This window comes from Malania oleifera, chromosome 4 (assembly GCF_029873635.1).
Source record: "Malania oleifera isolate guangnan ecotype guangnan chromosome 4, ASM2987363v1, whole genome shotgun sequence".
NCBI lineage: Eukaryota > Viridiplantae > Streptophyta > Magnoliopsida > Santalales > Ximeniaceae > Malania > Malania oleifera.
In genome coordinates, this window is record NC_080420.1 from 25,707,226 (window position 1) to 25,730,536 (window position 23,311).

The following is a 23,311-nucleotide window of genomic DNA, read 5'->3' on the forward strand; positions in this document are numbered from 1 at the left end:
TAAATTTGGGATATTCTAGATTTTCCTTTTGCTAATTGCCACATATTTTGGCTGGTTAATTGCTAAAGGAAAATTAACGCCTTAAAAGAGAAGATAGATTGTACACTAGTTGATGTAAAAGGAAGAAATAAATATCCCATGGATTATATACTTGATTTAGCTAGCTCATGCCACACCATGTAGAAAAACTTTATGGATTATAATAGTTATGGAAACTTAAAAAAATAAAATAAAGTTTAGGCTCACAAATTGAAGGTCTTATGTTCAAATTTGGAAAGGGCAAAGGGGTGTGGGATAAAAAATGAGCTATCTTTTAACCCCACGAGTATGGTGCGGTGGAAAGGCATTAGCATGTAAGAATGAGCATCGGGAGTTCAATTTCAAGTAAATACACTCACGGAATCAGTGGTACCTATGGATGGTGAGAGTTCGCTCTGTGAGCTAGCGGGGACTGTGGATGATAATGGAGATATGTCTCGGGGGTTGGGTTGGCCGAAATTCTAACTGATGGACGGAAGTCGTGTCTGCATCCGGACTTTACCTTGATCAGTGAGACTTGGGGGTAGAGGACGCAAAACCGTAGGTTTGGTGTCACACCAGGAGGTCCGAAGGGCTCGTTGGTTGCTGAAGTTTCTACGTCATCAAAAAAAAAAAAGAGCTACCTTTTTTTTTTATAGTATGTTTAAATTGACCAAAATTGCAACAATAATAATACTTATGTAATTCAATTCCTTCTTCAATTCTTTTTCTACTTCAGATTCATTCGACAACCCAAATGAGGGGTTAAATTTTGAGACTTGCATGTTGGATGAATTTAGCTCAAATATTGTCAAAGGTGAGAAAGGATATGGCGTGGGTGATAAGTTACCTCCCACTATTTATCCTAGGTCTAGTGTGAATTTGTAAGGGATAGTTTATTCCCATAATACTTGCAAACTACCAATTACACAATATCACATTAGCACTTGGACTCACAAAATTGAAAAATCTAGCTTGATATGAGTCCAATGATGTAGAACCCATATTAATATAGTGGTCCAAATATTAATATAACATAGTATCATTATTGAAAGAATCCTTCCAAATATTTCTAATGAGGAAACCTAAGAAGAAATTAATTATCTGTTTATTCCAAAACAAGATGGGCCATCATATGGAGACCTAACTACTGCCCTTATATTGGTCACAGATCATAACATCAATCAATTCTCATAATTGATAATTTTGGGATTTGAATTTGAAAAGAGTTAAATTTGCGATATTCTAGATTTTCCTTCTAGCTAATTGCCGTATATTTTGGCGGATTAAATGTGAGAAGCAATACCATCCATCAACGGGTTGTTGGCATCAAAGTTAGTGCCCTTATATTGGTCAAAGATTATAGCGCCAATCAATTCTTTGTAGTTGATGATTATATATAATATTCTTAGAATATTCATTTGAAAGGAGTAAAATTTGGGATATTCTAGATTTTCCTTTTACTCATTGCCACAAATTTTGGCGGGTTAATTGCTAAAGGAAAATTAACTCCTTAAAAGAGAAGATAGATTGTACACTAGTTGATGTAAAAGGAAGAAATAAATATCCCATGGATTGTATACTTGATTTAGCTAGCTCATGCCACACCATGTAGAAAAATAGTTTCCACATATAATTTTTTAAGTTTTTTTTTAAATTTTTTTTTTTTGTTAAATTTAGCTTATTGAAAAGGTAGAACGAAAAGTTTGTTTAATTGTTCAAAACATTGTTAATTTTTTCAGAATATTTTTCAATTTTTAAAAATTACATAAGGTAGTATTTAGAAACATGGATTTTAATCTACGTGGATTTAGAAGAATCTCACTTCTATTTTATACTAAATTTTGTCTAAATCTTTGAAAAATTAAAAATGAAAAATAAATAATGACATCCACAACTAAATGGCTTTATGTTTTTTTTTCTAAAATATTCTCGAATTGAACAAGCAATGCTTCAAAAAAAAAATGCTTGCACAAAATTTCAAGAAATAAAGTAAAATACTAAAAATGATCTAACTTATTAAAAGTACAGTATCAAAAAATAACGACTACAATAACAAAAAGACAACGAAGGAGAGGAAAAGGGAGATACAAAGGACTATGAAATAAAATATGTTATAAACCACTTAGGATATTTTTGAATTTTTAAGAGATAATTAGGACCTTTTTGCTAGCTCATGCATTTTTTGTGGACTCTCAAGTGGAGAATCCAAGTACCCACCAATTTAAATGGCATGGGATGAAGAAGGTGAGAGAGAATATGTACCATCCCCAAGAATGAGATTTTTTTTATTATTATCATTATAAAACTTGAACCAATTGCCAATAATCGTGCAAAACAATGACTTTTAGGAGGGTTTTTTTTTTTTTTTTTGGGGGTTAAAAGCTTTGCTAACTGCCATAATTTTAGGAGGCTAGTTTTTTTTTTTTTAAATTATTAAAAGTATTGATGTCCATTACACCATTACCAAAGAGAACTTTAAAGGTGGTGCAATATGCACTATTTACTTTTAAAACAATAAATTTAATTCTCTCACAGTAACTAATAAGGGAAAGGCCTATAAATAATTCTACTCTAAATCATTATCCATTCAAACTTGTTGATTAAATCTCTCTTCGTTTTCTCTATATTCCTTTAAAATACCCGACTTTTATCTTGGACGAATTGTTAAGCATGGTGCGCCTTGGCTTACCTTGCATTGCATTATATGGTGAGTTATTAATAATTTTCTTTATTTCACTCAGTTTTAAGTTTGCAAGCATTTGGAGTTTTACCGACGTGACTTTCTCAATGCATGATACCGATTTAGTGTTTCTCAACATCAAACAAGTTTCTTACTTTCCTTTTGTCTCTGAAGGTGGAATTTAATTTTGCAATATCTAGTTGATTGTATACACTAAGCAGGTATGTTACAAAAAAAATACTAAGTAGTGTTGAGAGTATAGATTTCGGATCTTGAAAATTTTTGGGTTATCTAACATTATTAGAGTATTTTTAGAGTTGATGAAACTTGATTGTTTTTAGAAAAATAAGGGTGCGAATAGAAGAGAAGGCTATCGCATTTTTAGATGTACAATTACACCATATCGCATTTTATGAAGTCCAAATGGTTGTTTCACATTCAAAACTTGCATTCCTCCGCTCGAGTTTTTCTCTCATTCCCATTCAAAACTTTAATTTCCCCAAACTATCTCAACCACAAAAAATGCATGCTCCTTTCTTCCCATATATGAAACAAAAAGGAATCCTAATTTGGGTTCTTCCTCTCACGAAACAATCTTTACACCCTACTAATTTTCTTGTTTTCTTTTTTTTTTAGTAGGGGCAAGGGCTCTCATGTTTAGTATTTTAAGAATGAGAAAGTTTGATATTTTTAATGAATGTAGAAATTGATTGTTTATAAATTTGAGGAGGTTCTCATATATAGTGTTTTAGGAATGAGAATTTGAGTTTGAGACTTGGGTTTTTTAAATGAATGTAGAAATAGTGTGTTTATCAATTGGTTCATTTAATTCTAAGTATAATATTATCTTCTTATGCTAGTCCTAAATTTTATTACGTGAACAAGAAGATGCATTGTTTGTTATTTTTAACTTGACACGTGGAAATAATTGTGACATGCATTGTTATGATGTTATTTTAATTGTGATTGTAATTTGATAAAAACATATTTTGGAAGTTTTAGGTTTGAACCTTGAGAGGGTAGGAAGGGATTTACAATACGAGATGGGTTACTCCTATTATGTAACCCATGCCTAGAATAGGCCTCCGATATTGGTCTAGAAAAAGAAAAAGAAAAAAAAACTTCACTTAGAATGTTGCGAAATGACGATGATGGATGTGGAGGCATGCCACAAGCCACCTCTCTCTCTCTCTCTCTCTCTCTCTCTCCTCTCTCTCTCTCTCTCTCTCTCTCTCTCAATATATATATATATATATATATATATATATATATCCCTCCCTCTTCCTCTCTCTTGCAATATGATCTCTCTCTCTCAATATATATATCCCTCCCTCTTGCAATATGACACCTTTTATTGAAGAAGTAAAGAAAGAATATATTAGCACAAAAGAAGGGGGGGATACAGTATAGAAGATGCCAAAATATAAGAAGTTTCATCTAATTTAACAGTCTTCTAATGTATGAATGCAACCATTGCCATCATGAAAGAAACAAAATGCTAACTTAAATAAATAACATCTATCTTATACATGTTAACCTAAACTTATAAGTTAAAATGACAAAAAAATTATTTATTAAACATTTTTAGCAAGACAAGTGTATGTATTTTCTTGAACTTTGGAGATATATTTATGTCTTTTAATACAAAACTTATAGAGAGGTATGTATTTTTTTCTAAATGTCATAGGTAAATATTTCCCTTTTGTTCTTTCTTTAATATAAAATTTATGGCTCTATTTTGTATTTAAGGGAGCACTAGCACGAAACTTACCAAAAGTGTGAATAAAATAATTCTCCATGTGACTAGTATAGAAATGTTTAATGCAAATTTTACTTTGTTTATTTTTTGCACAACATTTTTGCAAAATAGAAGTGAATCCACCCTACTCTGATATTTGTTATATAAAAATAGGGGCCAAGTACAGTACAAATTTCTTTCAAAGAGAAGACTTCAAATATTATCTCTGTTGTGATATGGATGGGATAAACATGAAACACAGTGGAATAAATATAACAAGTAAATGAAACACAACCAGAAAATGATAAACAACAAGAAAAACAATAAGATTTACGTGGTTCGACAAAGCCTACATCCACGAAAGCAATGACACAAGAATTTCACTAAAGAAATCTCAAAGTACACAATACACTTCTCAAAATGATCACTCACACACACATAATACAAGCCCAGAATGACATATATAACAACCTCTCAGAGGTTTCCCTTCAATTACCCAACCATCCCAACGTTCAAATTCAAAATTCAAAATATTGCTCACAGCCCAAGCACACTTGTCGATGAATTCATCGATGATCCAAAGAAGGTCACTCGTCAACGAGAACGGGCCATTCGTCGACGAGCCCATTTTCTTCTCTTAGTATCTCCAAAACTCTGAGAACTCTCAGAATCTACTCGTCGACGAGTCCTTGCTGTGCTACCTCTTTATGTTTTTCTTTCTTCTTTGTTTATGAAAATCCAAAGTATAAGAGTCATACCATGAACAACAATCTCCACCTTGGAGATTATACACCCCTTAAAAGAATCCCGAAAAATATGTATGACTGCTCCACCTTGAACTTGAATCGCTCGGTTGGGTTTGTCTCCCTTCATCAATTGGAGACATGGAGTAAGTCCAAGCAGTGCTTGAACTTTTTAGAAGTAACCGATTTTGTTAGAATATCCATTGCATTTTCAAACGTGTGAACTTTCTCCAACACAAGCTCACCTGAAGCAGTCAATTCCCGAACTTTGTGGAACCTCACATCAATGTACTTGGTTCTAGCATGGTATATCTAATTCTTCGCCAAGTAAATGATACTCTAACTATCACAATGCAGCACCACTCCATCTTGTTGTAACCCCAGCTCTCTAACTAAACTGGTAAGCCATAAGGCTTCCTTTGCAGCTTCAGCAACTGCCATATATTCTACCGCAATCATAGATAATGCTACCAGAGACTGTACCATGGATCTCCAACATACTGGTCCTCCTACAAGGGTAAATACATATCCTGTTGTAGACCTTTTGTCATCCATATCTACATCATAATAAGCATCTACAAACCCCACAACTGAAGGACAACTTTGTTGCTTGCCGAACATGATGTCATATCCCGATGTACCCCGTAAGTATCTGAGTATCCATTTGACGGCTTCCCAATGCTGTCTTCCTGGATTTGAGAGAAACTTACTTACCATACTTATAGCATGAGCCAAATATGGCCTCGTACACACCATAACATGCATTAAACTCCTCACAGCGCTAGCATAGGGGACCTTTGACATGTCCTAGATTTCCTCATCCGTACTTGGGCAATCTATAGTAGACAACTTAAAATGATTCGCTAGAAGTGTACTCACCGGTCTTGCATCAGTCATGCTAAAACTCTCCAACACCTTATACACATAACTGCCCTGAGATAGTCATAATCTCCCTGCAGTTTTGTCTTGGCAAATCTCCATCCCAAGTATTTTCTTGGCCGAACCAGGATCCTTCATGTCAAACTCCTTATGCAATAGGTTCTTTAACTGATTCACCTCAGTTAAATCTTTTGCAACTATCAATATATCATCGACATACAATGACAAGAAAATAAGAGAATCATCCTCAAGCTTGTACACATATACGCAGCTGTCATACTCACACCTTTTGAGACCAATCTTGATCATGTAGGAATCAAACCATTCAACCTGCAAACTAAATTTTCTTTTCTTGGTTCAATGAATCCCTATGGTTGTACCATGTAGATTTGTTCCTCCAAGTCACCGTGAAGAATTGCCTCTTCATATCCATTTGTTCCAAATGAATATCATAATGGGCTACCAACCCTAACACAATCCTGATAGAAGTATGTCAGACCATTGGAGAAAAGCTTTCATCATAATTTATCCCCTTCTTCTGTGAGTATCCTTTAGCCACCAATCGTGCCTTGAATTTCCCTCCTTCCTTTTCTGAAATTGTCTCCTTCTTCCTATATACCCATTTGCAACCTATCGGTCTCTTCCCATCTAGAAGCTCTACCAAATCTCAAGTTTGATTCTTATGTAGTGATTCTATCTCCTCAATCATCGCACCCATCCACCTATCTTTATCCAGGTCGTGCACTACCTCTAGAAATGTAGTTAGATCGTTGTAACTAGTAAGGAAAGCATAAGATACTAACTCTTCAAATCCATACCTTGGTGGAGGTATGATAGTGCGTCTGGATCTCCATATAAGAATATCGTTTACATACTAATTTCCTGAGCTAGAGCTCCCTGCAACTATAGGACCATGATCATTTCTATTGCCCAAAGCTTCCAACTCCATGTGCACAACATGTTCATCACTGCCATAGCATTTTGGCTCATGTTTCTGTTCATCACACTCTTGAGTACGCTTCACCATAACCTTCTCATCAAAGACTACATCCCTACTGATCACCACCTTGTTTGCCACTGGGTCTCATAGCTTGTACCCCTTTACACCTTCTGGATATCCCAAAAATATGTAAGAATGAGACTTTGGGTCAAGTTTAGACCTCTCCTCACTAGATACGTGAACATAGGTCGGACACCCAAATACCTTCAATCTAGAGTAGTCTATTGCATTTCCCGTCCAAACCTTTTCTACTACTCTACCCTCTAGTGATGCCCTTGGTGATCATTTTATCAGAAAACAAGTCATGCTCACTGCCTCGGCCTAGAAGTTCTTCGATAGCCCTGCATTTAATCTGAGACACCAATCCCTTTCAAAATGAGTTTGGTTCATCCGTTCTGCCACACCATTTCGCTGACGTGTTTGGCAAACTATAAAGTGTCTCTTGATGCCCTGCTCCACACAAAACACCATAAACCAAGAATCAGTGTGCTCGGTCCCATTATCCGACATTTAGTATTTGATTCTCCTCCTTGTCAGGTTTTCCACTTCAGCCTTCCAAATCTTAAACTTGGCAAAGGTATCAGATTTGTGATGCATGAAGTAAACCTAGACCTTCTGTGAGTAATCATCAATAAAACTCCCATAATACACATATCCACCCTTTTATGCAACTCTAACCGGGCCCTAAATATCTAAATGCACATAATTAAGAATACCCTTTGTCTTGTGTATAGCTTATACGAACTTTGCCTTGTTCTGTTTTCCAAGAACACAAATCCTGCAAAATTCTAGTTGACATGATTTCAAGCCCTTCAAGAGTTTCCTCTTGTGTAGTTTCTTCATGCCCTGCTGCCCCATATGCCCAAGGCGCATATGCTACAAGACGGTCTCATCTGATTCAGCATGTACGGCTATAGCTCCACCTATAACGGTAGTTCCCTGCAATGTACAGATATTCCCATCTAGTTTCTACCCTTTCATTACAGTCAGATTATCTTTCCATACCGTCAGAACTCCACCTTTGGACTTGTAATTAAAGTCATTATAATCTAAAGTACCGAGTGATATCAAACTCTTCCTCAACTCTGGTATATGTCTTACATTACACAATGTTCTTACAGCACCATCAAACATTTTTATCTTTACATTTCCTATGTCAATAATCTTGCAAGAATCATCATTACCCATAAGAACTGATCCAGAATTCACTAACCTGTAAGTGCAGAACCACTCCTTGTTCGGAGTCATGTGATAAAAACATGTTAAGTCAAGTATCCAAGAGTCCCATAGATTATCCGACCCTATTGAAACTGATAGGACATCACCATCACTACACGTTGAACCTCCTTGTTGAACAATATTCACAGATCTTGAAGTACCCTCATGTTTCTCAGAATTTCCCTTCTTCCAATCTTGACACTCCGGTTTCACATGCCCCTTTTTACTGCATTTGTAACACCATATTTCTTTCTTCTTTTTGGATTGATTTCAAGATTTCTAACTTGATCCATATTTCAATTTTCCTTTGCCTCGCTCGTTATTACCCTTTACCACAAGTCCTTCTCCTTCATCACATATCTTCAAAAGCACTTGTTACCTCTTCAAGATCAAGAGTTTCTTTTCCCCACGTAAGAGTGGTCACAAGATTTTCAAAGGTGTGAATTGAGGGCAAAGAGTTTAACAACATCAAAGCTTTGTCATCCTCATCAAACTTAACATCAACTCTTACCAAATCACTAATAATTTGATTGAAGGCATTAATATGTTGATCTAAGTTTGATCCTTCAATCTTAAACCAATACAAATGTTGCTTAAGAAAAAGGTTTATTATTGAGAGATTTGGACATGTACCGGCCATTTAACTTTCACCATATAGCCGCTACAGAATCCTCCTCCATCACCGAATAGAGTACTTCATTGACCAAACACAAGTGTATTGTAGAAGCGGCCTTTGCTTGCATATCTCCCCATGTTGCCTCATCCATCTCATCCGGTTGAACATCAAGTAATGTCCTTCCCATTCCTTGTTGTAAAATAATGTCTTTCACTCTCCTCTACCATAAACCCAAGTTCCCAGTTCCATAAAATTTGACAATGTCAAATCTTGCAGAAGACGATCCCGATGCCATAACAACTTCGCTCTGATACTAATTTTTTGTGATATGGATGGGATAAACAAAAACACAGTGGAATAAATACAACAAGTAAATGAAACACAACCAGAAAATGATAAACAACAAAAGCAACAATAAGATTTAAATGGTTCGGCAAAGCTTACATCCACGGAAGTAATGACACAATATTTTCACTAAAGAAATCTCAAAGTACACAATACACTTCTCAAAATGATCACACACACACACACACACACACACACACAATACATGCCCAGAATGACATATATAACAACCTCTCAGAGGTTTCCCTCCAATTACCCAAACACCCCAACGTTCAAATTCAAAATTCAAAAAATTGCTCACAGCCCAGACGCACTTGTCGATGAGTACAGGGGATTCATCGATGATCTAAAGAAGTCCACTCATCGACAAGAACAAGGCATTCATCGATGAGCCCATTTTCTAACTCGGTATCTCTAGAACTCTGGTATTTTTCTACTCTTGGGATCTACTCGTTGACGAGCACAGGGCACTAGTTGACAAGTCCCTACTATGCTGCCCCTTTATATTTTTCTTCCTTCTTTGTTTATGAAAATCCAAAGTATAAGAGCCCCACCATAAACAACAATCTCCTTCCTAATATTTCTTCTTTTCTCTCTCCTTCTTGAGACTACCTTTGCAACTAAACAATTAAGAAAAGCATATTAGCATCTTTAATCATGATATAATTTTCTTATTTCCCTCCTTTAACTTGCTATTTTCATGTGGATCAATCTTATTCTAAAATTTAAGTTTTTTATTCAATACACTATATAGTCATATGTCATGTACATGAGAGGCCATTTATCACAAATAATTACCATTGTCGCGGCGTCCCTGGGGCTGTTGTTGGTGGTCGTCTGCCGAGGCTGGAGTTGCTGTGCGCTCGAATTGCTGTTGGAGGTTTCGGCCACTGGGGGGCTGATGCAGGCGGTGGAGTGGCGGCCGGAGGTAGCTGTGCTCGGGTCTGGGACTGGAGAAGGTTGTGCAGGAACAGAAGGCTGGTGCAGTCCGTGAGCTTCGCAGAGAGACTTGCTGAGAGTAGAGGCTGCTGTGGCTGGGGAAGGGCTCACCGGAGATGCTGGTCGGAGTTGCCGCTGCTGTGTGCGGGGAGCAGATGGCAATGGTAACGACGGTGCTGGAGGAGGCCGAGAGGCATGCTGGGAGGCCGGGTGCCTCGGCAGTGGTTGCCTGCCGAGTGCTAGAGACAGATGGAGAGGGGGGAGTTGTCTGCGGGTTTCTGCTACTGCCCGCCAGAGATGGCTGCTGCGGTGGCACCGCCAGTGATGACGACGGCGAGAGTGAGGGTGCAATGCCGGCGGGGAGACTCGTGGGCGGCTGAGAAAAAACTTTGTGGGTGACTGAGAGATGTAGGGTGAGGATGGAGGCTGGGAAGACGAAGAGAGAACAAGAAGAAGCCGAGAGAGAGAGAGAGACTGGGAGGTTTTTTTTTTGTCTTTTTTTTTTCTTTGGCTGGTTCCCCCTTGTGTGCGCTCCCCCTAAGCCTTTTTAAAGGCTCTAAAAAAAAACCCTAATATATCTTTCCTTTCTTGATTTTTTTTTTTTTTTTATGGTATTTTTCTTTTGGAAATATCATTATGAGTATAACTAATATTATGGTAATAATAATAATAATAATAATAATAATAATAATAATAAGGTAATAAAAAAAAGTAAAATAATAACAAAATAATAATAATAATAATAACAGAAATAAATAATAATAATAATAATAATAGTACTAATAAAGATAAAAATTCTAATAATAATAAAAATAATATTAATAGCAACGAAAATAAATAAATAAATAATAATAATAATAATAATAATAATAATAATAATAATAATAATAATAATAATAATAAGAGAAACAAAAATACTAATAATAATAATAAGTAAATAAAGAAAAATAATAAATAGTAATAATAAAGATAAAGATACTAATAATAATAAAGAAAATTGAGAAATAATATTAATAATAATGAGAATAAATAATAATAATAATAATAATAATAGTAAAGATAAAAATACTAATAATAATAATAAATAAATAATATTAATGATAATAAAAATAATGATAATAATAATAATAACCAAGAAAAGCAAAATAATAGTAAAGTAATAATAATAAAATAATACCATAATAATAACATAATATCTAAATAATAATGTAAATAATAATAAAAAATACTAAAAAATGATAACAAAAAATAATAATAACAAAATAAATAAATAATAATAAGAACAATAATACTAATAAATAAAAATACTAATAAAAATAATAATAATAATGCAACTAAAAATGAAAATAATAATAGTAATATAATAATAATATTGGGTCTGGGTAAAAATGGGGTGTCTACAACCATTGTTTGATAAGAATCAAATAACGAAGTCTCATTAAAGGTTTTTAGGATTGTTATTAGGAAGGTAATGCAGATACTTTGTGTTATAATTGCTTCTCATTTAAAATTGACATCTCATTGTCTTCAGCTGCTTCAATTTATGAATAGTAAGTTATGTGCTAAAGATACTATCTTTTATTCATACTCAGAACATATTAATGGTTTTTCTATGTTGCTTGAGGAAAAAGGCAATGAAGATAACTAGTAAAAACTTTAATTATATATGTTTCCTTTAAAAAACTTCACTTTTATCTTGGATGAATTATTAAAATGTCTCACTTTGGTTTAATAAGATAAAACATATTTTAGAAGTTTCACGTTTGAACATTGGGAGGGTAAGAAGGGATTTATAATAGAAGTTGAGCTACCTCTTATTCTGCAATTCATGCCTAGTGTAGGCCTCCAATATTGGTCTAGAATAAAAGAAAAAAAAATGTTCACTTAGAAGGTGTATTTTGGTTTGATGAATCCAAATGTTTTGACATATTTCATTTTGTTAATGGTCTATGGGAGCTCAGAGCCAACCGAGATAGAGGAATGAAAAGGAGAGAAAGATAACAATATGGAAAAATATAAGAGGGGGAAGATAAGGTGAAGCGAAATGATAAGGATGGATATGGAGGTTGGCCACCAGTCCTCTCTCTCTCTCTCTCTCTCTCTCTCTCTCTCTTTGTGTAACAACCCCGACCTGCCATGTGGGCCGGAGTGCTACTTTAGTGTTGTTTGTGTACCTAATACCTTGTTCATCATATATAAAATAAATATATGTAGCGAAAATAAAATACAAAATCCTCAAATTACATTACCAGAGTTCTAACTGCACGCCATTTACTTTCCCCATGGCAAGGGTTGTGCGGCCTGAAGGTTGGACTAATGTCCTAGGGGATCCACCCAGACAATAGTCATCTGTACTCTCCACTAACATACTCCGCGGGTATATGCAGCTCTTACTGCTGGTCCAATTGCCCTCACCTAAAGGGTACATTCACCTCACGTAGGCAAATTGGACAAGGCCACCCAACACCTCTCCGGGTCCATCATGATCTGGTGTGAAGCCATAACTGCTGAGGTTGATATATCCCCAGATTTCTGACTCAATGCATCGGCTACCACGTTCGCCTTTCTTGGGTGATAGCTAATGGTGCAGTCGTAATCCTTTATCAACTCGAGCCATCTATGTTGTCTCATGTTCAACTCCTTCTAGGTGAAAAAATACTTGAGACTCTTATGGTCAGTAAAGATCTCGCACCTTACCCCATAAAGGTAGTGTTGCCAAATTTTCAAAGCAAATACAACTGCTGCCAGCTCCAAGTCGTGAGTAGGATAGTTCTTTTCGTACTCTTTCAACTAGCGAAACACATACGCAATGACTTTTCCCTGTTGCATTAGAACAAAACCAAGCCCCTTCTGCTATGCGTCACTGTAGATTACAAATCCACCCTCACCTAATGAAAGGGTCAACATTGGGGCAATGACTAGACGTTGCTTCAACCCCTGGAAGCTCTGCTCGCACTCGTTGGTCCAGTCAAACTTCACATTTTTCCTCGTGAGCCATGTCAAAGACCCTGATAATCTGGAGAACCCCTCGACAAATCGGCTATAGTATCTGACAAGACCAAGAAAACTTTTGATTTCCTACACGTTCTTCGGCCTTGCCCAATCAATTATAGCCTCTACTTTGCTCGGATCCCCTGAAATCCCTTCCTTGGATACCATATGACCCAGAAATGCAACCTGCTCTAGCCAAAATTCACGTTTCTTAAGTTTAGCAAATAACTTCTTTTCCCTGAGCACCTGAAGTACCAATCTCAAATGAGCTTCATACTCCTCAGGGCTTCTCGAGTAAACCAAAATATCATCTATGAACACAATAACCAACTGGTCTAAGTACTCGTAAAATACCATGTTCATTAGATCCATAAATACCACTGGAGCATTCGTTAACCCGAACGGCATAACCAAGAACTCGTAATGGTCTACCTTCTGAAAGGCAGTCTTCGATATATCATCTAATCTAACCTTCACCTAATGATATAGATCACAAATCGATTTTAGAGAAAATCTACGTACCCTGAAGCTGATAAAAAAGGTTGTCAATTTGGGGTAGTGGATACTTGTTATTTACTGTTACTTTATTAATCTCCCGGTATTCGATGCACATCCTTATCGACTCATCTTTCTTCTTCATAAACAACACCGGTGTACCTCAGGGCGATACACTCGGTCTGATAAACCCTCTGTCTAAAACCTCCTATAGTTGCTCTTTTAACTCCTTTAATTCAACTAGAGCCATTCTGTATGGGGCTTTGGAGATTGGTGTTGTCCCTAGGATCAGATCAATTAAAAATTCCACCTTCCGATCAGGAGGCAACCTCGGTAAATCCTCTGGAAAACTATAAGAGAACTCCCTTATCACTAGGATATCTTCCAACTTGAGTTCCTCCTTTGGCGCTTCCTTCACCATTGCAAGGTAACCCTGGCATCCCCATAAAAGTAACCTCTTCGCCTAAATAGCATAAAGGATCCGTGGTGCCGAACGCACACACGACCTAACAAATACAAACTCCAGCTCCCCAGGAGGTCTAAATACCACCTTCTTCCTACGACAGTCAATGCTCGCGCAGCTGGATGCTAGCTAGTCCATGTCCAGAATAATGTCAAAACCATGCATATCAAGGACTATCAAACTAGTAGGCAGCACTCTCCCCTGAATCTCTACCAGATAATCCCTGATCACCTTGCTACATGTTAACACTGACCCTGTCGATATGCCCACTCCTAACTCGGCCTCTAACAATTGAGCCTCTAACCCACATAGTTTAACAAATCCCCGAGACACAAACGAGTGGGTTGCACCTGAATCAAATCATACAATAGCACTATCTGAAGGTATGTAAATAGGATATAACCTGACTTAGAAATTTCACATTTAACATAATTAATGCAACTATGGAATAATGGAATTGATATAATATACGGGTTCTAATTTAATAATTCATATTCCAATTCTATCACAAAACCATTGAGGTAAAAATCTCTATCCTAATATTAACTTCACACACATACCCACACATCCTAACATTCCAACCTAATTTTCTGAGTTCCAGTCCCTCAACCCAGAAACAAAACCATTGATGGATTTACCATGGTTTTCTGAAACTCGCGACTAATTCAGAAAATAGCAGAAGTCCGTCAATAGATTTCTGCCTCCAAGCTACCAGATCAAAACCCATTTTAACCTACCCAATCTTATCCCTATCTTATGTCAACGTATACTCTAGTAATTATCAATCCTCAAAGTCTACAAAACCTAGCAAACTTAGGCTCTGATACCACCTGTAACCACCCCAACTCGCCACGTGGGCTGGAGTGCTACTTTAGTATCGTCTATGTACCTAATACCTTGTTCATCATATATAAGACACATATATACAGCGGAAATAAAATACAAAATCCTTAAATTACATTACCGAGATTCTAACTATCTTTATACACAAATATATCCATTTTCATATAATTACATTCCATAAAACTAAACAAAAATAAAATCTCTATCTACACACTACCTACATAAAATTTACAACACTAGCTCGGCTCCTCTAGCCTGCTAGACCTGATCTCTAGGATTTCCTGAAAAGACAATTTGTAAAGTAGGGGTGAGGCACAACTCAGTAAGGGAAAGACTAAGTTAAAGTCAGTGTGAGGCTAGCATGCATTTAGTGTACATAAAAATAACTAGTTCACTAAGTAGATAAACACATTTATGAAAATATTCTTATCTTACACTCACACACACAATTACCCGAGGACAGGGAAGATTACCCATCCATACAAGTAGCTTTCCTCTGCTCTAATACCGTTACTGTTACTAGGGCACTCACCTTTCTCAGTAAGCCCTCGAAATTATCTTATTAATTATTCATATTCACATAAATTAACAGATGTGCATATAAGACACTCCTTGTGACAAACACGCCATTTACTTCCCCCATGACATGGGTTGTGCGGCCCGAAAGTTGGACTAATAACTTGGGGGATCCACCCAAACAATAGTTATTTGTACTCTCCACTAACATACTCAGTGGGTATATGCAGCTCCAACTGCTAGTCCAATTGCCCTCACCCAGGGGGGTACATTCACCTCACGTAGGCAAATCAGAAAAGGCCACCCTACACCTCTCAGCACAGGTGTGGGCACACATGGCCACATAACAAATCCCTAGCAATGGTACCGTACTCACAATACATTGGTCCCTAGGATTCATAAAGCATATCATGCAATTTAGATAATAGAAAATACCATTTAAAACATCAATTCACATATATTTCTTGTTATTTCAAAAACCTGGCCCCCGGCCACAAAACACAATCCGGCGTATAGCCGTCAATTAAAACTCGGCCCTCGATCGTCATACCAAATTCCTACATTATTCACAAGCAGTTCTAGTATTTTTTGCAACAATTCCACTATATCACAAACAGTTCCAGTATTTCGCAAACAATCTCAAATCCAATTAAACAATAAATCCTACCAAATAATCATCGGCCACACGATTTTAACATTTAAACATAACCATATAAACAATCAAGCTTTGCACTGTTCGTTTCTATTCAAATACCATACTATATATCCTAAGTTTGTAAAATACATTTCGAATGGTTGGTTTTAAAAATAACCTTCAAATTCTTAAATAAATAAATAAATAAATATATATATATTAATTTAATCGGTTCAAATTAAATAAAATTCCTGATTTAACTTAATCCCCTTACCTGATTCCTAAAAAACTCGATAAAATCCCAACCTATGCCCTAAACATTCAAAAACCCCTAAAACCCTGAAATTTAAATTTAACCATATTATTCATCACAATCCCCCAAGTAACTTTCCCTAAAATTCTCCTAAGTTCTGAATACTCTAAATAGCCTAATAAAAGTCTAAATTATTAAACTTACCCAGATTTAGGATTGGTGCCCTGGAGCTCCAATTCGAAAACTCGCTCCGGCTAGATTGTAGAGAATCTCCTCACGAATCTCTTGGTAATTTTGTTCGTTAATTGGACTTAAGATTTAAGAAAAACTAAGGTAAGAGTGAAAATTGGCCTTACCCTAGGAGATATATCTACACCGCTCCTACGACAAATCTGTTCTAGTAGAATTGTTGGTGGCGATGATAAGAATCTAACGATATTTTCGGATTTTCAATCGACCGAATATTGAAGAAGAGATTGAGGAGAGTGGGAGAGAGGAGACAGAGGAGCAACAAGAAGTAAGTGAGACTGAGAGAAACGAGAGAGCACTGGGCGCAGGAAATCCAATTCAAATTGGATTTGAAGTATTGAAATTGAAACAGAAGCTTCTGGAGAAGCTTACACTATTATATATATATATATATATATATATATATATATATATATATAACTTTAACTTATACATATTACATTATATTATAATAACTTACCCATATATATATATATATATGTATCTTGTTTCAATTTTTTTTTTTTGTATAAGTTAAAGTTATATATATATATATATAACTTTAACTTATATATTACACATATATATTATAATAACTTACCTCTATATATCTTGTTTCAATATTTTTTTTGTTTTTTTTCTTTATCATATTATTCATTTTACTTGTTAAATTAATTAATATAATTTATTATTTAATTTAATTTTATTATTATTTTATTTTTATTATCAAAAGTGAGTTTTACTAGTTTTTAAGCTATTTTTCCAAGATCTACTTCACATTGAAAGGGCGTGAATAAAACAATTCTATGAGTATATATATAAAAAATTTTAATGCAAATTGTTCTTTGTTTTATTGTTAGCATAACATTTGTGGCAAACCAACTCCACTATAATATTTGTTTCATCAAAACAGGTGGCCAAGCAGAGTACAGATTTCTTTTAAAGAGAGGGCTTTCAAATATTATCCTAACCTTACTTCCTCTCTCACTCCTTCTTGGGACTACCTTTCAAACTAAACAAGTAAGTAAAGATAGATTGACTTCTTTAATTGTGGTATAATTTTTCATGTAGATTGATCTTATTCTAAAATTTAAGTTTCTTTTTAAATGTACTATGTAGGGATATGTCGTGTACATGAGAGGCCATTCACATCGCAAAGAATCACCATTGTTTGATAAGAATCAAATAACAGAGTCTCATTATAGGTTTTTGGGCTCGCTTCTAGGAAGGTAATGCAAATACATCATATCGTAATAGCTTCTCATTTGTTTGCTTATGGAATTGACATCTCCAAATGCTTTAATTTCTAAGTAGTGAGGTACGTGCCGAGGATGCCATCTTTTATTCATACTCGCGACATATTAATGGTTTCGCTGCGCTGCTTGAGGAGGAAGAGGCAACAAAGATAGCTAGTAAAAAATTATTCATATATATATATATATATATATATATATATATATATGTTTCTTTTTCCTTTTCTTAAAAAAAGTTATTAGATTTTTCCAAAAGTCACTAAATGCGATTATTTTTAATTTAAATACAGATCATCCAAAAGTTGTTTCAGTTTTCCCAGATAGTGCAAGAAAACTACATACAACTAGGTCCTGGAGCTTTATGGGACTAAATAATGACAATAACTTAGGACCCTCAAGAAATTTCTGGAAAAAGGCAAGATATGGTGAAGATACAATCATTGGGAATCTAGACACTGGTGAGTTTATTCTCTCAATATGTATTCCCCTCCTATTATGAAATAAATTTTATGTTTGGCTCTGTGTCATTAATTTAGGTCATTCTTAATTAAAATTCATCTCTTAATGGGACATTGTGGTACATATTAAATTTAGTGTTTATAATTGGATGAAGTAAAAAAAATAGCGTCATTAGTGATCCCAAATGTATTTTCATAAAAAAAAAAAAATCAAAAGTGGCTCATTTCAAACCCAAGCTAATTAATTAACAGGTTAGCTGGGTCCAAATCGATTACCCACCATGTCACCCCTCTAATGTTTTAAGATAATTATGTGTTGTTGTGAAATGTGATCGTACGGTACAACAATTATGATGAATAATACACAAACACACATAGATGATGAAAGCAATAAAAGACACAAGGATTTAACGTGGTTCGGCAGAATACCTACCTCTACGGGAGCAGGCAACGACTGAATTCACTATCTATCAAAAACAGGGTTACATCATTGTATCTATGTTAACCTAGACGTACATATGGATTAGAAAATTCTCCAAATACCCCTGTATAAATCTGCGGAGGATATGCCCCGCATCCCTAAGCTATTGATCTTCCCAGTTTAAATTTCAAAAATAATGCCGAACAAAACCGTTGACGGTTTCATAAAACTATAAATGGTTTTCCTTCATTAGAAGAAACCTTCGATGTACCTACATCAATCATCAACGATTTTTTTCCTAATTTGCTTCTAGAAGAAATCGTTGATGCAACCGTCAATGTACCTAGTAAAACCATTGATAGTTTTTCTTCAGACCAGCGGCCTCATTTTCCTCAGCTTGCTTCCTCTGTACTTGTGTTCCACTCGATATGAGCCACATACTTCAACAATCTCCACCTTGGTGAATATTCATCCCTTAAGAGAATAAGTAAACATAACCCGAAGCTCCACCTAGGACAATAGGTTGGGACACCTCCCATCTAGCATCTGGAGACATTAATCAAGTCCAAGTAGTGCTTGAAGTTGTCCGTGGTAACAGGCTTTGTCAGCAAGTCTCTTGCATTCTTGTAAGTGTGAACTTTCTCAAGCAATAGTTCACCAAAAGAAACCAATTCTCTAATCATGTGAAATTTCACATCTATGTGTTTGGTCTTCGCATTATACACCTAGTTCTTTGCCAAATAAATGGCACTCTGGTTATCACAATACAACTAAACTCCACCTTACTAAATACCCAGCTCCTTGACCAATCTATAAGCCATAATGCTTCCTTGGCAGCCTCAACCACTGCCATATACTCTAACTCAATAAAAGATAGTGCAACTAGAGACTAAACCATGGACCTCCAATAAATAGGCCCCTGCACAAGAGTGAATACATGTCATATGGTAGACCTCCTATCATCTAAGTCCCCTGCATAGTCTGCATCCACATATCCCACAACTGAAAGATCACCCTATTGTTTGCCAAACATGATGTCATAGTCCGTAGTACCCCTTAAATATATGAAAATACACTTGACTGCATCTCAATTTTGCAATCTCAAAATTGAAAGAAACTTGCTCACCACACTAACAGCTTGTACCAAATCTAGTCTTGTATAAACCAGAGCATATAACAAGCACCCTACTGCACTAACATATGAAACCTTTGACATGACTTGAACTTCATCATTTGTCTTCGGGCACTAGGCGGTAGACAATCTTAAATGATTCTTAAAGGTGTACTCACTGACTTTGCATTGTCCTTACTGAACCTCTCCAACACCCTCTCAACGCAGCTACGCTGAGATAACCACAATCTCTCGGAAGCTCTGTCCCTACGAATCTTCATCCCAAGAATCTTCTTAGTCGTACCCAAATCCTTCATGTCAAATTCTTTGCTCAACAGAGTTTTCAACTTGTTGATCTCACTCGTACTCTTCACGGAAATCAACATATCATCCACATATTTAAAGCAATAGAAAAATAAACGAACCATCATCAAGGCTCTTCATATAAACACAACAATCATACTCACATCTCTTGTAGCCAATCTGGATCATGTAGGGGTCAATTGCTTTTACCACTGCCTCAGAGACTACTTCAACCCGTAAAATGATCTCCTCAATTTACAGACCAAGTGTTCTTGTCTAGAGTGATTGAACCCTTCTAGTTGTACCATGTAACTCAGCTCCTCCAAATCATCATGGAGAAACATTGTCTTTACATCCATTTGCTCCAAATGCAAATCAAAATGCATTACCCGACCCAACACTGCCCTAATGGAAGTGTGTCTGACCACGGGGGAGAATATCTCATCAAAATCAACCCCTTTCCTCAGTGAGTAACCCTTGGTTACAAAAGAGCCTGGAATTTTTCTCCTTTTTCTCATACTGCTTCTTTCTTCCTATACACCCATTTGCATCCTATCACTCTCTTATCCTCTAGAAGCTTCACCAATGCTCATCTCTGGTTCTTATGTAGAGACTCCATCTCCTCCACCATAGCACCCATCCATCTACTCTTCTCTTGGATGTGCACCACCTTTTGAAAAGTTGGAGGATCCCTGATACTAGTAATAAGTGCATAAGAACCCAAATTATCAAAACCATACCTGGGGGGTGGTCTAATAGTGCATATGGGCCTGTCTATAGCTATAATGTGATGCCTTTGATCTCCTAAGCTAGGACTCCCTGCACTTTAAACATTGTCATCTCTACCATGAGTCTCTAGTTCCACCTGCACCATATGATCATTGCTGCTGCAATTTTCTGGCACCTATTTCTCTTCTTCCTAAGTGCGCTGCAACATGGTTTTCTCATTAAAAATCACATCTCCACTGATCACCACCTTGTTTGCCTTCAGATCCCAAAGCTTGAAACCTTTCACCCCTTTCTGATACCCCATAAAGATACACTATCTATACTTTTCATCAAGCTTCGATCTCTCCTTACTAAAAACATGCACTTAGGCTGGACATTCAAACACTCTCAAATCAAAGTAGTCTACTGCACTGCCTGTTCACACCTCCTCTGCTACTTTCCCATATAGCGCTGCCCTTGGTGAACTATTAATCAAGAAACATGCCATATTCACTACCTCTGCTCAGAAGTTCTTTGTAAGCCCTGCATTCAACCTGAGACACCGAACTCTTTCAGCTATTGTTCTATTCATCCTTTTCGCCACACCATTCTGTTGTGGTGTTTTGCGTACTGTGAAGTGTCTCTTAATGCCATGTTGCTTGCACAACTCCATGAACTTTGAATCTGTGTACTTAATACCATTGTCGAACCTAAGGCATTTGATCTTCCTCCCTGTCTGGTTTTCCACTTTAGTTTTCTACAGCTTAAACTTGGCAAATGTTTTTGACTTGTACCGCATGAAGTCCACTCAAACCTTTCATGAGTAATCATCGATAAAACTCATGAAATATGTATATCCTCCCTATGATGCTACCCTTACTAGCCCCCAAACATCTGTATGAACATAGTCTAGAATTTCCTCCACCTTGTGTGTGGCTGTCTTGAACTGCACCTTATTATGTTTCCCAAAAACACAATGCCTGTAGAAATTTAGCTTGCATGTTTTGACACCCTTTAATAGATTTCTCTTATGAAGCTCCATCATCCCCGCTCACCTATATGGCCTAACCGCATATGCCACAAGACTGTACTATCTAATACAGACTCTGCAGCTGCAGCTCCACCTACAACTGTGGTACCTAGTAGTGTATAGATATTTTCTACTGATTTTTGCCCCTTCATCATGGTTAAGACACCTTTATTCACCTTCATTACTCCACTTACAAAATTGTAATTAAACCCATTACAATCTAAAGTGTCCAATGAAATAAGATTCTTTTTTAAATCTGGTATATGCCTAACATCACACAATGTTTTGACAATACCATCAAACATTTTAATTATAATATTCCCTATTCTAACAATTTTACATGATGCATCATTATCCATCAATACAGAATCAAAATTTACTCACCTATAGGCGTCAAACCAATCTTTAATATTGGGTATCTAGTGATAGGAGCATGCCAAATCCAAAATCCAAAAATTTATGAGATAATCTGAACCAAATGAAACAAAAAGCATATCCCCATCACCGCTCTCTGATTTGGCTTCATCCACAACACTTTCCGATTTTGATGGACCCTTGTTATTCTCTATATTCCCCTTCTTTCTCTTTGGACAATTTTTTTTTATATGCCCCTGTTTCCCGCACTTAAAACACTTTATGTCCTTCCTCTTCCTAGAACTGGATCAAGATTTATTGTGACTTGGTCAACTCTGGAACTTGCTTCTCCCAGGATCCTTATTACCCCTCACCACAAGCCCTTCATCTTATAAATTCTCATTGCTAGCTTTCTTCCTATGATAAAAACCTAAAAGAGCACTTGTGATATCCTCTAATTTGAGATTTTCTTTTCCTCACATCAGAGTTGTAACCAAATTTTCATACATAGGAGAAGTAGGTAGGAAATTTAGTAACATCAATGCCTTGTCTTCATCTTCAAACTTCACATCAACTCGCTTCAAATCACTAATGATTTGGTTGAACACGTTGATGTGTTGGTTTGCATTCGAACCCTCTGACATCTTAAGAACATACAATTTCTGCTTAAGATAAAGATTGTTCGTCAAAGACTTGGATAGATACCAACTTTCTAGTTTCGGCCAAACTACCACCAGTGATTCCTCATCCAAGACGTGATACATCACGTCATCAGCTAGACAAAGTCTTATAGTTGTCACAACCTTCGCTTCCAGTTCCTTCCAACTCATGTTGTCTATGTCTCCTGGCTACTTTCTGTATAATGCCTTCACCATGCCCTGCTGCACTAACAAATCCTTTACCCTTTGCCATAATATGAAATTTTCAATTTTGTTGAACTTGACCATGTCGAACTTCGCAGAAGAAATCTCAACCATTGTGACTTGGGCTCTAATATGAGTTGTTGTTGCAGAAAAGTGATCGTACAGTGCATCAATTAAGATGAATAATACAAAAACACACATAGATAAT

General features: G+C 36.2%; 1 protein-coding gene across 1 annotated transcript in view; it reads left to right on the top strand.

Annotated features, from left to right (window-relative positions):
* Positions 1-414: 414 nt before the first annotated feature.
* Positions 415-23,311, top strand: part of LOC131153733 (subtilisin-like protease SBT5.3) — a 62,487-nt gene continuing 39,590 nt past the window's right edge. The window contains exons 1-7 of the mRNA XM_058106179.1: positions 415-487; positions 758-835; positions 9,995-10,221; positions 10,263-10,547; positions 17,722-17,831; positions 17,917-18,014; positions 18,146-18,313. Coding sequence (XP_057962162.1) covers positions 415-487; positions 758-835; positions 9,995-10,221; positions 10,263-10,547; positions 17,722-17,831; positions 17,917-18,014; positions 18,146-18,313 — 1,039 coding nt within the window. The remainder of the gene's footprint in view (positions 488-757; positions 836-9,994; positions 10,222-10,262; positions 10,548-17,721; positions 17,832-17,916; positions 18,015-18,145; positions 18,314-23,311) is intronic.